Genomic DNA, 15,529 nt, shown 5'->3' with positions numbered 1-15,529 from the left:
TTAGACAAAAAAGTGTATAAAAAGAGAAAATCTATTTATTAAGATATTAAGGAAATTTGAATAAAATGATCACTAATTGAAGACAGGATATTAAATTAGAAATAATTTTTTAAATGTTTGACAATGATACTGGAAATGTTTAAAACAAGTAGCCTATCTGGGTCAGCTTTAAAACAATTCTGGATATGGGAGCAGGGCTGTGAGTGGAGTTGGTAGGGCCACAAAGAAGTCAGGTGATAAAGGTCTGAGAGCTGTTGAAACTAGCTCATACTTTGTTCTTTCTATTTTTGTGTGATTTGAAATTTTCTATAGTAAAATCGTGGGGGAAAAAGAACTTTGTCCCAAAAGTTTATGTAAATGAATAAAATGCATAATAAACAACAAATGTAGTTAAAATGATTAGTGACCATGGATATAATTTTTAATACTTATGAGAAATCATACATTTTAGCTAAAACATGTTATTCAACAAGGAAATGTTCAATGTAAAAATAATAAACGACAACCTTAAAGGCAAAAAATTGCACCTCGATCATCAGTTTATCATTGAGAAATTTATAATTACTTTTTTGATTAAAGAAATAATACTGAGAAAAATCTGAGGGTTTACTTTTCCATAAATTGAATTACTCTATTTAAAAGCAAAAATTTAACTTAGGACCTTTATTAAAATCTATGCTGTTACTAAAGATAAGAACTACAAAAGTAATTTAAAGATATTCTTTTAAGTGAGCACTTTCTATAAAATTTATGAGAACTATATAAAGGGAGAGCAAAGGTATCATTTTGAAGACTTAAGCACCCTGACCCAAACCAGTCTTTCCCACTGCCTCAGAAGAACGGCAACTCTGGACGGTGAATGAGGAAAACCAGGGGAGAGCTGAGGCTTCAGCACTGGTGAGAGCGCCTGAACAGAGCGGGGACTGCCAGCAGCACACACAAAGCAGTCAGCAGTGAGGATGGTGAGGCTTCGTGTCCTGAACTTTGGATATGCTCTCAGGAGGCACCGGTCCCAGCGAACGGCATCATGCTTGTCAATGTCGAGGGTAACCGAAAAAGAGGAAGCCCCGCAACGTTTGCTCAACAATGGCTCAAACATGACCAGTGTGAAGCAGGTGCCAGACTGGCAGTCTTTCATTGTCAACAGATAATCACAGCATATAACTAGGAACTTTTAGGGAGGAATAAAAGGCATTGGGGAAACAGTTGAAATGAAATTGAACTATGGTATAATATCCTTAGAGGAAGACACTGAGAATTAAATGAAATTTAAAGCTCATCTATGCAAAAATTTTAAATGTTTAGTTCCTTTTGATTTAGTTCCTAGAGAAAACATCAAGTGAGTTTCTGCCTCCTCCAAATCACAGGGGCAATATTTAATCTTACCTGGAAAAGATCCAAAAGAGGCTTCCAAGAGAGCATTAAGACAGCTGCTCTGTTGATGGTTTTGGGAATTTCAGAATAAAACAGTGTATTTTCCCTGTTCTCACCAGACATGGCTGTAAAAGAAAATTTTAAAAACATGATTTTTTTCTTAAAAGTAGCCTTTCATTGTGATAAGAATTGTATGAGCCCCCAATAAAATGATTTTAAAAAAAAGAAAAGAAACCCTGAAAGGCTTTAAGTTTCTATACTTGTCCTTAAAACAGGGACAATACTAATTTCTACCTTATCAAGTTGTTGTGAAGTTTAGTCATACATTTAAAAACAAAAGAGTAGCCTTTCTTGCTAAAACCACAGTAGAAAGTAAATAAAGCCTTCCACATATTGTATTAATATCTACTACATGGATTTTATAGAAAAATGCTTAGATTTCATTTTGATGGAACTACTATTTTTAGTAATTTTTGATAACTGTTGATCCTTTACAAATTGGTATTAGGCTCAGGCGATTTGAAGTGGAAGCACTCTGACAATTTCAGATTACCAGGATTCTTTTTCTTAATTGTTTGAAGAAACCTGTATCGGTCTACCTGAATTCTGGTTTTTCTTTACTATGAAAGTTCTAAAAATATAATAATTAAAAAGGCTTTTAGAACGCAGGCCAGGCACCTGGGCACTCTCTTCACCTGGCGCTCTATCACAAACAGGGTCAGTTTTTACCAAAATAAGAACGTATGGAGGTGAGATCCAGTGCACTTGCACTGATGAATGTAAGATGGCGGACACTGTGGAACTGAAAATCGAGAGAATGTGGCTGCTAGTGGACATCCGGAGCAGGCTGGAGTTCTGGAGCAGGCCAGAGAACCAGGGCAGAGCTCTTGTCTTCTCCTGGTAGCAGATACCGGGCTGAGTCAGTTCCCAAGAGCATCCTCACCTGCTGATGGCAGCAAGGTGATCAATCTGCCAGCCACAGCAGGCATCCAGACATCCGAATTACAGCCCTGAGGGCATTGGGGAGGGGGGAGAGGGAGCTGAGAGCATGGATGACTGTGTAATCCCATTCAAGAGGAACGAACAGTAGAATTGTATGTGAAAGGAGATAGTGGACAGAGTAAGATATGGGCAAAAATAAATAAGGATTCCTGGGGAGTTGGGAAGAGATCAAGGGGAACTGATACCAAGGAGTGCTAGAAGAAAGAGTTTTGAAACTGATTGTGGCAGCAATGGTACCACACTGCTTGATGTGACTGAACTATGAAATGTTATGACATCTGTAAGCGCTCCCAATTAGGGCCTCCACTCAAGAACTCAACGTAAGAACACTTTGTTCTAATAACCCGGCATACTGGGATGCTCACCTTTCCTGACACAATCGCTGTAAGACAAAGCAGGTTCATAAGCAAATGTGGTGAAGAAAGCTGATGGTGCCCGGCTACCAAAAAATTTAGTATTTGGGGTCTTAAAGGCTTGAGGTAAACAAGCAGCCAGTTGGCTGAGAAGCAACAAAGCCCACATGGAATAAGTGATCATGCAGTGTTGAAGGGATCAGCTATCAGGCATCAAAAACCCAAAACAAAAAAATCTATTGATGTGAAAGGGGCAGTGCGGAGTGGAGACGCAAAGGCCATCTGCAGACAATTAAACATTCCCTTACAGAAGGGTCACAGGAAGAGACGAGCCAGTTGGGGTGCAAGTATAGCACCAGTGAAACACACAACTTTCCTCTAGTTCTTTAATGCTTCTCTCCCCCCACTGTCATGACCCCAATTCTACCGTACAAATCCAGCTAAATCAGAGCATGTACACTGGTGCAGACAAGAGCTCACAACACAGGGAACCCAGGACAGATGAACCCCTCAGAACCAATAATGAGAGTATCTATACCAGGAGGGGAAGGGGAAGGCGGGGGAGAGAAAGGGGAAACTGATCACAATGATCAACATATAACCCACGCCCCAAGGGGATGGATAACAGGAAAGTGAGTAAAAGGAGATAGTGGTTGGTGTAAGACATGAAAAAAAAGATCAATTTTCAAGCGATCATGAGGGCGGGAGGGTGGGGAGAAGGGAAATGAGCTGAAACTAAGAGATCAAGTAGAAAAATGTTTTGAAAATGATGATGGCAACCTGTGTACAAATGTGCTTGACACAATGGATGGATAGATGGATGGTGATAAGAGTCCCCAATAAAATGAGCTCCCAATTTTTTTTAATATAAAGGGGCTTTTAGAATTTCAAATTAAAGTATATTCATACTAAAGTAACAAAGAATCTGATGTACAATTTACTAAAAATCAGAAGAAAAAGATCTAGGCAGAAGCCAGGTTTATTCTGTGAAACCATCCAGTAACTGACGGGCAGATCACAACAACGTAGAATGAGCTACACACAAACTACAGTAAGAGAAACAACTGTTATGCAATGTGAACCAAGAGAAAACAAAACACTTCTACTCCAAGCAGTGCTGGGAAGCACCATGTGCAAAAAGCCAAGGGAGAGTGAAAAGAGGAGAAATGAAACCATTTGGCAAGAAGAGACTCTTTGGGGTGCGGTGTGAGAGAGGACAACAGATCCTCAGCCTAGTGTTTCTGATAACGGCATGACAGGCAATCAATGCAAGGGCTTGGTAAGGTTCATGCTAATTAATCCTGGTCAAGGGTGTAGACAAGCTGCCAACTATCTACATCCCTTTATCACCCTATCTCCTTAAATGCTTTAAAGTTTGTGCTGTTTTCTAAAGTAAAAAGCTGACAGTTACTTCAATATCTGATTTTATCCTAAATCTATTTTTTATATTCTGGAGTTGATTTGTTCTAGCGTTCTTAAGCTTGTGGTCATCTAGCCATGTTGCAGTGTGAATTATTTAACAGGACCCTTCTAGTTCTAGCCCTCGTTACTCTGCCAAACAGCCTTCACTTTCCTGATGGGTTGGGTAAGCAGGTGCAGAATTAGGTGGTTTAGCTGTGAGAGATGGCTCACAGGGTTGACTGCCATCCTGCTGGGTATAAAATGAACCATCTCAAAAGCAGGAAGAGACATCTCACAACCAGCAAGAGGGTAGAGCCAGGAGGGAAATGTGTCCTTGAGGACCCTGAGATCCTTGTGCACTGGAACTCCTTGATCCAAGAGACAGCCAGGATCAGAAGCCAGAGCATGAGACAGAACAGTGGTCTCCCCAGCCCACAGAACAAGTAACGCTGAGTGAGCTGGGGCAGCAGGCTGGCTTGTGGAATGGGGTGCCTCTGGGCACTAAATTAGGGGAGTGCCTTATAGCAGACTGGCATGACCTATGGGCATTTATTGGCAGCCCTAAAAGAGCTTTGTAACACTGGCCAAACAGGGCACAGACTGGGCCGGAGGCTAAAGACAGAGGCCTGCCTGTGATGAGGCTGTCCTGACTAACCAATTCTGAGCATTTCTCACCTGAATTGTAACTTGTTCGCGTCCATAAAAACCCCATAATCACTAGCATTGTCTCAGAGTTAGTTCCGTGTGAGTTTCTGAACCCAGCGGAAAGCCAAGAGCTGTGGGAGACGAGCACACACCATTCATCACTGTCTGCGCGCTCCTATCTTAGCCTTCTCTTCCTAAAAGCCCTCAGGCCTCCTATGTCAAAGCGCAAACAGCTCCAGAAGCCAGATTCTCTTCTAGCCTCAAATATGTCATTTCCCAGTACTCACTTCAGTGGTCCTTCTCTAAACTAGTCCTAACTTCACGATGGCCTCCTTAGCTCTGACTTAGTCATGGCAGAAATCCACAAGGCATTCTAGGTACGCACGCACACCAGTGCTACATAAGCACAGCATAAACTTTTTTTTTTCCTTCTTGAGCCCACACTGGTATTTTATTGATCTCTAGAGCTAGAGCAGTCCATATAAGCTGAAGTTCTGAAGAAAGTCTCAATAAAGGCTCTGTTTTTCTCTAGGATACCAAGTTCCATCAGGATCGAGAGGCAAAACTTAACATGTGAAGCAGCACATTGTCATACAAAGGGTTGATGTGCTCAGCTGCAAACTAAAATATGGAAGGTTCAAGACCATCCAGAGGTACCTTTGAAGAAAGCCTAGAAGTCAACGTACAAAAAACCTCAGAGAGAAGTTGTCCTCTGACATAAATGAGGCTGTCAGGGTTGGAGTTGACCTGTTGTAACTGGTTTTCATGTGACAAAATGCTTATTGTTGCTTACTACTAAATGAGAGTTGCTCCTAAGTACACATTTGCAAAAGTGTTCTCAAAAATGTGCAATTTCCTAGAAAAAGAAATTTTCCCATTTACACTCTCAGAAAGTTTTAATTACACACACGCACACACACACAAAACCCAATAGATTTATGTGAAAAAAAAAGAAAATGTGGAGAAATAATAAAGACCGGAACAGTTAAAAATGAATATAATGTATGGGACGCTTCAAAAAGTTTGTGGAGCATTTTATTACCTTATAATTCCATTTTTCCACTAACTTTTCAAAGCTTCCTCATATTCCCAAAATAGAGCACAAAGGATTTGGGAAGAAAAGGCTATCCAAACTTATTTTAAGTTCTTCTAGAAAGATGAGCAAGCAAAAATGGTCAAGAAAATGAAGAGTGGTGAAGGAGGACTAGAGTTGTCAGGCAGTATGAAACACATGAAGTGAGAAGAGCAGCAGCAGCAGCAAAACATTGGCTCTTGAATTGGCCAACAGATCAATGGAACAAAACAGAAAGTACAAGACCTGAATATAGCGCGGGCACAGGGTACTAACCGGCCCAAGGGGAGGGTATTGCTTTTTATCTTCACAGGGAAAGAAGGACCCGACTTCAACCCAGTTCTCTAAGATGTGAATGCAATATGCCGCCATGGAGTAGGGAACCAGTGGAGAGGTCTCAGGGGCCGACCTCAATCCCAACTACATGGACAGCCACCCTTCCCCCCAGAAGAATTTATTTCAGAGGACAGCACTGAAATTGCAGCTCGAGAGAGGGACATGTCTGATCAGAGCACACAGGAGCAAATGAAGGGGGAAGAAGAGAGAGTGGAGTATATCCTGGCCCACCAAGCCTTGACGATGACATTCCCGCTCAGAGCAGCCAATGTACAGATAGGACCATATGGTCAGCCCCACTATGAGACACGCCATCCCTTACTGACCCATAGCCCTACAGGGGACAACACTGGAGACACAGTGTGGGAATTGCGCCCGATCTGATCCCACCACACCGAGGCAAAACACGAAGGGTGTGCAACAGAACAGCAAGGGAAAAAGCAACGAAGTCACCAGTATAAACCAAAAACAGACTTTGGGGCCAGGGCTTGGCACCCCATCACTCAACTGGAAAACACTCCTAAAGGCCAACAAACAGTCCTTGAACTAACTACGAGCTTTTCTTCTTTGTTGTTGTGTGTGGTTTTGTTTTATTTTTGTCATTGGCTTTTTGTTGTTTTCTTTTGATTTTTGCTTTTGCTCTGTCTTGCTTTTGTGCATATTATCATCTCCGCAGGTCTGTCTAAATAAGATAGGCTTGATGAACAATCTGGAGGAGAAAACAACAGGACCGATGGTTCTGGGGGGACATGGGAGAGGAGAGGAGGGGAAGGGGGAAAGGACGTGGTGTTAACAAACCCAGGGACAAGGGAACGAGTGATGCAAATTGGTGGTGAGGAAGGTGTAGGAGGCCTCTGTAACCCAGAGGAATCACTGAAACCCAAATGAAGGCTGATCATGATAGTGGGACAAGAGGAAAGTAAAAGGAAATAGAGGACAGAGCTAGGAGGCTAAGGGCATTTATAGAGGTCTAAATGGGGGCATGTACATATGCAAATATATTTATATATGAGGATGAGGAAATAGATCTATGTGCATCTATTTATAGGTTTAGTATTAAGGTAGCAGAAGGACACTGGGGCTCCACTCAAGTACTCCCTCAATGCAAGAATACTTTGTTCTATTAAACTGACATTCCATGATGCTCACCTTCCCGACACCATGGCTAAAGGTAAAGTGAGTGCATAAGCAAATGTGGTAAAGAAAGCTGATGGAGCCCGGCTATCAAAAGATATAGTGCCTGGGGTCTTAAAGACTTGAAGGTAAGATAAACAAGCGGCCATCTAGCTCAGAAGCAACAAAGGCCACATGGAAGCACACCAGCCTGTGTGATCACGAGGTGTTGAAGGGATGAGGTATCAGGCATCAAAGAACAAAAAATCATATTATTGTGAAATGAGGGGAAGTGCGGGGTGGGGACTCAAAGCCCATCTGTAGGCAACTGGACATCCCCTTACGGAAGGGTCACAGGGAGGAGATGAGTCAGTCAGGGTGCATTGTAGCAACGATGAAACACACAACTTTCCTCTAGTTCCTAAATGCTTCCTCCGCACCCCCGACCCGCACTATCATGATCCCAATTCTACTTTACAAATCTGGCTACCAGAGGATGTACACTGGTACAGATAGGAACTAGAAACAGAGAATCCAGGGTGGATGATCCCTTCAGGACCAGTGGTTAGAGTGGCGATACTGGGAGGGTAGAGGGAAGGTGGGGTGGAAAGGGGGAACCAATTACAAGGATCTGCATGTGACCTCCTCCCTGGGGGACGGGCTACGGAAGGGTGGTTGAAGGGAGACGTCAGACAGTGTAAGACATGACAAAAAATAATGTATAAATTTTCAAGGGTTCGTGAAGGAGAGGGGAGCGGGGAGGGAGGGGGAAAAAGAGGAGCTGATGCCAGGAGCTTAAGTGAAGAGCAAATGTTTTGAGAATGAGGGTAACGAATGTACAAATGTGTTTTATGCAATTGATGTATGTATGGATTGTGATAAGAGCTGTATGAGCTCCCAATATAATGATTTAAAAAAAAAGACCTGAATATATTTAAGGGGGCATACTATATAACACTAGTTTTTAATTATTACAGAGAAAGGCAGATTATTCAAAATATGAGGGGGTACCCTAAAAAAAACAGTATTGAGTGCTAGACAGAGCAGAGCTTCTTAGTGTACATTTTCCTTGCTAGGCAAGCATCAAGCATCCAGCAACTCTCTGAGTTAGTGTACCCAGTGGCATCCCTTGGGAAGGTTCTCTCTGGTCAGTGATGCTTGCGGGGGGGTTGGGGGAGGAGAATCTGCAGAAACTGTTGTGATGTTGAACACAGTTTACAAACACATCACAAGGACAGAAAAACATTTCAAAAAAGGTGAACGTTTCATTCTGGACTCGCATCAACTTCCTGAAAGGGCTCGTAGTGCTTTTGGAGTTTGCTTCACCAGGTCAGAGTGTTCATCAAGCTTTCTATTTAGAGGTTCTAAAAAACTGTGTAACAGGATGTGACAAAAAAGGCCCGATTTTTTTTTGGAGGGAGGGGGGTTTGCCACCACGGCAATACACCTGCCCCCGCAGCCATCTCAGTGCACTGATTTTTGGCAAAACCCAGCATGCCTGGCACCACACACCTGACTCACCTGACCTCGTTCTGTGACTGTTTCTGAGAATACAGAGGGACAGGAAAGGACAGCGAGTTGACGAAGTTGAAGAGGTGAAGAAAAAATGAGGGAGATACTGTCAGCCATGGAAACAGATGCGTTTGAAAAATGTTTCCAAGAATGGAATCACATATTTGACAACTGTATTAAGTGTAATGGAGAGTACTTCGACGGTGATATGGTTGTTTTGTAAAAAAAAATTTAAATATATAGCTTTGAAAGGAATTGTGTTTGGGGGGGACCCCCTTGTACAAGGTTATAAATAACCAGAGAGCCACCTATGGGGAAAAGCATTTTCTTCACTTCCTAAGTTATACCACCAAAAGAAATCCACCTCATATGAAGTAACACATGACACGAGCACTTTAACCCACTACAGATATTGAAAGAAAACATTAAATATTAAAAAAAATACAATTTTAGAGTCAGAAAAGCCTTTCTTGATCTGATACAAAGTTATGTAGAGCCTTTATTACCATCTGGCCCTCCTGCCCCCTCCCGTTAAAAAGACCACCCAGTTCTGCCAGAAGACATCAAAGGAAAAAAATTAAAACAAGGAGGAAATACCACAAATGGTTAATGTCCTCATTTTAAAAATCTTTAATCAATGAAAAGCAGATCTAAAATCAAAGATAATCAATAGATTCATCGTAGAAAAGAAGATGCAGATGTCTTTTAAATATGTGAAAATATACCCCATCTCATTCATACGAGAGAACTATAAATTAAAACCACAAGACTGTCCACCACATCCAATTAGAAAGGATCAAAATTTGATTACTCAAGACAGTTGCCAAGGGAACACAGATACTCTGAGACATGCTGATGGAGATAAAAATTGCACCTCTTTATAGAAAATCTGGCAGTATCAGTCAAAAATGGGGGCTTGGGGGCTAATATATCTAGATATCCCCTTTGTCTCAGCAGTTAGGAATTAGTTCTCTGAGTGTGTTCACGCATGTGAGACGTGCTCAGAAAATGACCGTCACCTTTAAATGTTCGTATTTCTAATGTGACCACTCAGGGAAAGGTAACTGGAAACTAATTTCAGGAAAAAGCAATTTCTGGCAAGTTTAACTCTGACACTGAGATCACTGCTATTTGTGATGTTGCCTGCAAAGAAAACATAAAGTTAATGGAATAAATCACAAGTAAAAGAGCAGGAAGTTGGAAGGTTTGCTTTTAACTTTTGCCTTTCTCCCCGAACCAAGTTACTAATTCCTTTATTTGTTGGCCAACATTTGCAAGTCAGTTATGTCTAACCTCCATGTTTGAATTAAAACATTTCATGGAACAACAGTAGCTTCAAACTTACCAAGGTAATAGATCCTGTCTGAATGAGGCCCGTCCGGGTCACTCCTCTTCACAAACATAAAATCATGCGGTGCCTTGGCCATCACGTAGCCATGGTATTTTCTGGTATCAGCAAGCAGCTTCTTGAGCTGACTCCAGGAATATCGCTCAACGTAAAACGGCTCCAGTTGAGGCCGATCTTGTGATTGAATATTCTCCTCACACTCTGCAGTTTCAAAGATCTCCACGCCCAGCTGCTCTGTTTCCATTGCTGCTGCCATGTTGCATTTTCCTTAAAAAAAAAAAAAAGGAGCATGAAGCTGTTCACAGGCTTGCCTTCTCTTAATCAGGATGATGATCTGACAGGATAAATAAATTTCTTTACATGTGCTTTTCAGCACAGCTGCAATGAAATTTCCTAAGAAAAGCAATAGCTCCCCCTTCTGTGTTCAGTTTAAAAAGGGAGATTTTTTTAAATTGAGGCCACGTCTCTTTCACAGTGACTAAATCCCTTTGGGAAGCTTTAGAAAAGTCTACTTAGGTGCCTCTTGCCAAAATTCCCCTTTCCCACACTGCACAGAAGCAGGCCACACGCCAGTTGGCGGCTTCACTCCACCCCGAGCCTGTCATAGTGAAGCTCAGTGTGCCAAGGGAGTTAAGTATTTTGGTATTTAGAAAAGTAACAGTTGATAAACCTGGATTTCTTCAGCTAACAGAAATAATCACTACCAATGAGAACAGTACGAAAATTGCTGTGAACAACATTCTTGTCATCACCTTCCAGGGGCACTTACTCAAGATAACAGGAACACTGCTTCTTTGCTCAGGAAACTTGCAGTTTTCTTTAGTCTTTGGCTCACTAGACTCCATTATTTTCAGATCACTTAGAGTGATGCTGTACTCTAAGGAGATTTGAGACTACTAATCCAGATGGTACAACTTTTACTCTCATGATTAAGTAAGAGAAATAGATACTATCTTTAAGTAACTTTAATTAGGTGAAGCAATTGATACAGAACACATTTCACATTTGCAGCCTCAATAGTTTGATGAGTTTTAATCCAATTTATTAGCTCAAACCTATTTATTAATATTTTACCAAACCTGGTTATTAATATTTTACCTAATATTTCTTCTCATTTCACAGGTCCAGAAGAGGATGCATTTTTCATTTATCAATTCCAATATTTAAATGTCATAAAAATAAATGTCATCACAAGTCATTGTGTGATTATTTTGATACTGATTGTTTCAAACCTACCTATGATACTATCAAAAGCAGCAATATCAAATAAAATTCTGGTAATACCTGTTCCTGTTGAAGGAATAACTGGATTTGGGAGACAGACAAAATTGCATGCCTAGTCATTCATGCCAGATCAACCAATTCATAACCCATACTTGGTAAACACTTAGTGCTTAGCAGGAGCTCATGTTAATCTTTAAAATCGTTCACTGTTCAGTTGCATTTTTCCAGGAACTCTTTGAAAGCCCGCTCAAGTGGGCTATACTACAAGGTTGCCTTTCTTCAGGCTACAGGGAACCACCGTGCTCGGTAACAGAGTAGCAAAGTGGCCAGAAAACTCATGAGACATGTTACATTCGATGTACAACTGGTAATGTTATTGCAACTGAGGACTCACCTCTAAGTGGTTAAAATTCAAACCATCTCATCAAAGAATAGTTTAGCTCAACTGATGTTCAGAATTAAGTGACAGTATATAACAGCTGATGGCTGGTTATCAATCTAAGTGTGCAGAAGCCTACTTTCTAGTACATAGATCAATAGTCCTAGTTATATTTCTAATGGAGGGACAGGGTGAGAGAAGACTCCTCCCAAATTGGGTTCATTTTTCTCAACCTTCCTAAGGTTGTATTTGAAACTTCATCTCCAAACCACTAATCCCAATAAAGGTTTAAGAAATGGAACAGGGAAGCAGCTAAGTGGCAGACTTCCCAAGCCTTCTTCGCCCGGCTCCCCGAGTCATCCTCAACTTGGCATCTCTCTTACAAAAAAGTTGTATCGGGTTAGCATTTAAGCAAAAGTACCAGGTATTTCTAAACTGTACTAGATCCCTGGGCTCACGCATGCTCTCTCCTAACACACACAGTTATATAGTTCAAAGGATACTCTATTATTTGGTATTTATAGTAAATGTATATACTACATTTAATAATATGTACATTTAATTAATTTGATAAATGTATATAATATATCCTCACTATAATGTGATTTTACGAATTTACTCAAATGTGTACTTAATCCAGACTTTCATAACGTGTACAAACACATTCTCAAAATATGTGGCCCAAGTTTCCTAATTTCAAAACCTGGAAAACAAGGTTAACAAATTCTTGACACAGAGCACACATTGACCGCCCCCACTGCTTGTTTCTCTTAAATACTTTCCCTGATGCCTACCTGATTGTATTTTCATCTGTCCAGATCTCTTCCACATTCAAAGAAATCTCTTTTAAGAACTCAACTTCAAGGACAGAACCCTCCACTCATCCTGCTCTCCTCATGGGAGTCCTTCCTCTTATCACCATTCAATCCTGCTCACCGGGCTAATGAAGTAAGACACAAGGCAGTGGATCATGATTAAAATTCTCTATCTGCCCCCAAAGATGGGATCTAAAACACTTAAAAATTGCACTTAAAACTAATACATTACTCATTTTGATATAACGCTCAATGTATTTTTATGTGGAATTTACATTATCAAAATTAAAAGATTATCTCAGAGGTATGATCCCAATTTACTCAATATAATATCCTGTAAAGCTTGATACCCAGACATATATTGAAGGCAAATAATGGAAGGGCTTTCAAAATATAAAAGATACACAAATGTGAGACTGCTCAGTGGCTACTAGAAATATTAAAAAATGACACAGATGAGTAATCTACCTGTCTTTTCTGTAACAATTTCATACAGAACCAGAGACACTTAGACTCCATGGCATAGCCAAAAAGATTTCTAGAACAGCCCCTCCCACCTTTTTGATTTTAGACAGGCCAGTTTTGTATGACGAGAACTAACTTGTATTTAATAACAAGATTTTCACAAGATAATGTGTTTTACATGCATTCCATTTTTCATTTCTTTGCTCATCACTTCTACTCTAAAAATCACTTCAGTAAGCTCATGTTTAAAGAAAAATAAGTGTTGAAATTTGGGCTTTGGTTAATTTTCTTTTTTAAAAAGGGATCTGATATTACTTTGTCATCAGTTTTCATCCTGGGTTCTTGAAGCACGGGTAGGTAGGTGATGGGGAGATGTAACAAGAAAGAATGAGTGGCAAGTTATCGGGGAAATGGTGCGGTCATGCACAACACAAACGGATTACGATGTCAAGGCACTTCCCGACAGCCCTCAACTCCTCGCTCAGGGGAGAGCGTGCTGGCTTAGGGAATCATCTTAGGGCTCCTAGACTTGGATCAAGCCAAATGGCAGTCCTGACTTTTTTACACAAGAGCTACACATTTGGCCACTCACACACGTCAAGGCTCATTGACGCCTTAGCCATTTCACACTCAGGGTGCACACGGCTGACTGAGAGATGCCTTATCACAGGAACAGCAAAGATGTTGGGACAGTTGTGAACGAGGAAGAGGTGTAGCAGAGAAACGCTGAGAAGGGCTTCGGAGAAAAGCGTGAGAAGGGGGAGATTTGACAGGAAAAGAAGCATCTACTGTTGCAAGCGGGAGAAACAGAATGGGGAGGGAGATTGTGAGCTGGGAGGGAATCGACAGTGAGGCGGTACCTAAGAAAGCATCAGCTAGAAACCCAGAACATCGACCGCCTCAATCTGATCTGCCAGCCCGGGGCCGCAGGTACATAAATTCCTTCGCCTCTCGGAGTGTCCGTACCCTCCTCTATAAGCGCGGACGACACCCACCCTCCCAGCCCCGGCGAGTGTAATTAAGATAACGGACGTGGGAAGCCGGAGCCCAGCGCCCCACACTCAGGTTCCCAGTGAACGTTGGCTGACTCGGAATCTGAGCCTCGGCTTCCTCTTCCGGAAAGCGGGCCCAACACCGGCCCTGCCCCCGTGCAAGGGGTGCGCCGGGCTAACGCAGAGCCCGCTAGCCGGGACAACGCGCCCAGGTTCCTCCGGGAGGCCCGGAGAGCAGGGGTCGGGGCCCAGGCCTCGCCCGCGAAGGAGGAGGAGGCGGATACTGCACCTTCCCCCAGGCCCCGCCCGGACCGTCCCGACACGCGCTACGGAGCGGGCCTACGCCGCCTCATGCCGCGCCGCCTCCACTCCGGACGGGCTGAAGCGGCGGCGCCGCGCTCGGAGGCTTTCTCGGCGGCGGCGGCGGCGCCAGCGGCAACCCAAGCGGTACTTAAAGGCGGCGGCGGCGGCGGCGGCTCTGGCACTTCCGGTTCCTCGCAACCCACCCTGGGACCGAAGGCGAAGGCGCAGCCGGGCCAAGAAAGGAGCCGCTCCCTGCTGGGCCGGGTCAGTTACGACGGCGCCGCCTAGCGGCGGGAGGAGCGAACGGGGCGAGCGAAAGCAAAGCGGGGAGGGGACAGACAGAATGGAAGCGCAGACAGGGACAGCGACTTGCCGTCACATGGCGAATTGTAGAGCCTCTCGAGTCATTGCATTCTTCATTACACTCCCTACATGTGGAATGGCTGCTACCTTGTTTCCCCGAAAATAAGACAGTGTCTTATATTAATTTTTGCGCCCAAAGATGCGCTAGGTCTTATTTTTAGGGGATATGTTATTTTTCCATGAAGAAAAATACGGTACACATTTATTGTTGAACAACAAAAAAGGAAACTTATTACCTGTATACGGTACGGTAGTAGTTGTCATCACAAACCAGCATAACCAGAAAAACTGTGAATCCCAAAGTATCAAGAATTTCTTGTTACTACCATTATTTCCATGTACAACAATCTATGGTACATTTACTCACAATCTATGGTGGATTTACTTGCACTTCCGGTCTGCTCCAGGTGTGCTGAGGTCTGCCCAGCCCACCGCTACAGTCCAGAGTCCAGAGTTATGGTAGCTTCGGGGGGGCTTATTATCAGGGAGGCCTTATGTTCGGAGAGGTCCTAATTTGGGGGGAATACCTTATATTTCAGCGAGAGGCAAAACTGTAAGTAGGTCTTATTTTGGGGGGATATCTTACTTTCAGGGAAACCCGGTAAATGCCAGGCACCGTTGTAGATGCTGGAGGTACAGCAGGGTCTAAATGCTGGCACAAATCCCTGCCCCTTATGATATAAAAAAGAAGAGCACTAGAGCCTGGGAGATCCAAGCACAAGGTTCTCATTATTGAGAAGAAAAGAAACCTGAACTTGGAAGACCGAAAGGTAGGCTCCAGTACGAGTTAGAGATCTCCAGCAGGCCATTCAATCTCTTTGAATCATGGTTT

At 42.6% G+C, this 15,529-nt stretch overlaps 1 protein-coding gene across 4 annotated transcripts in view; it reads right to left on the bottom strand.

The window, feature by feature from the left end:
* DPP8 (dipeptidyl peptidase 8) overlaps positions 1-14,533 on the bottom strand; it is a 58,031-nt gene extending 43,498 nt beyond the window's left edge. Inside the window, exons 1-4 of one of the 4 annotated variants that reach the window (XM_075535905.1) lie at positions 14,321-14,533; positions 12,554-12,699; positions 10,154-10,423; positions 1,387-1,499 (exon numbers count right to left, since the gene is read on the bottom strand). In XM_075535905.1, the coding sequence (XP_075392020.1) occupies positions 1,387-1,499; positions 10,154-10,423; positions 12,554-12,590 (420 nt within the window). In that variant the 5' untranslated portion in view covers positions 12,591-12,699; positions 14,321-14,533. The other 3 variants (XM_075535909.1, XM_075535908.1, XM_075535907.1) reach the window with 3 other exon arrangements.
* Positions 14,534-15,529: the final 996 nt, after the last annotated feature.

The sequence above is a fragment of the Tenrec ecaudatus genome, chromosome 17 (assembly GCF_050624435.1).
Source record: "Tenrec ecaudatus isolate mTenEca1 chromosome 17, mTenEca1.hap1, whole genome shotgun sequence".
In the NCBI taxonomy this organism is placed as follows: Eukaryota; Metazoa; Chordata; class Mammalia; order Afrosoricida; family Tenrecidae; genus Tenrec; species Tenrec ecaudatus.
This window is presented reverse-complemented; position numbering and strand designations above follow the sequence as displayed.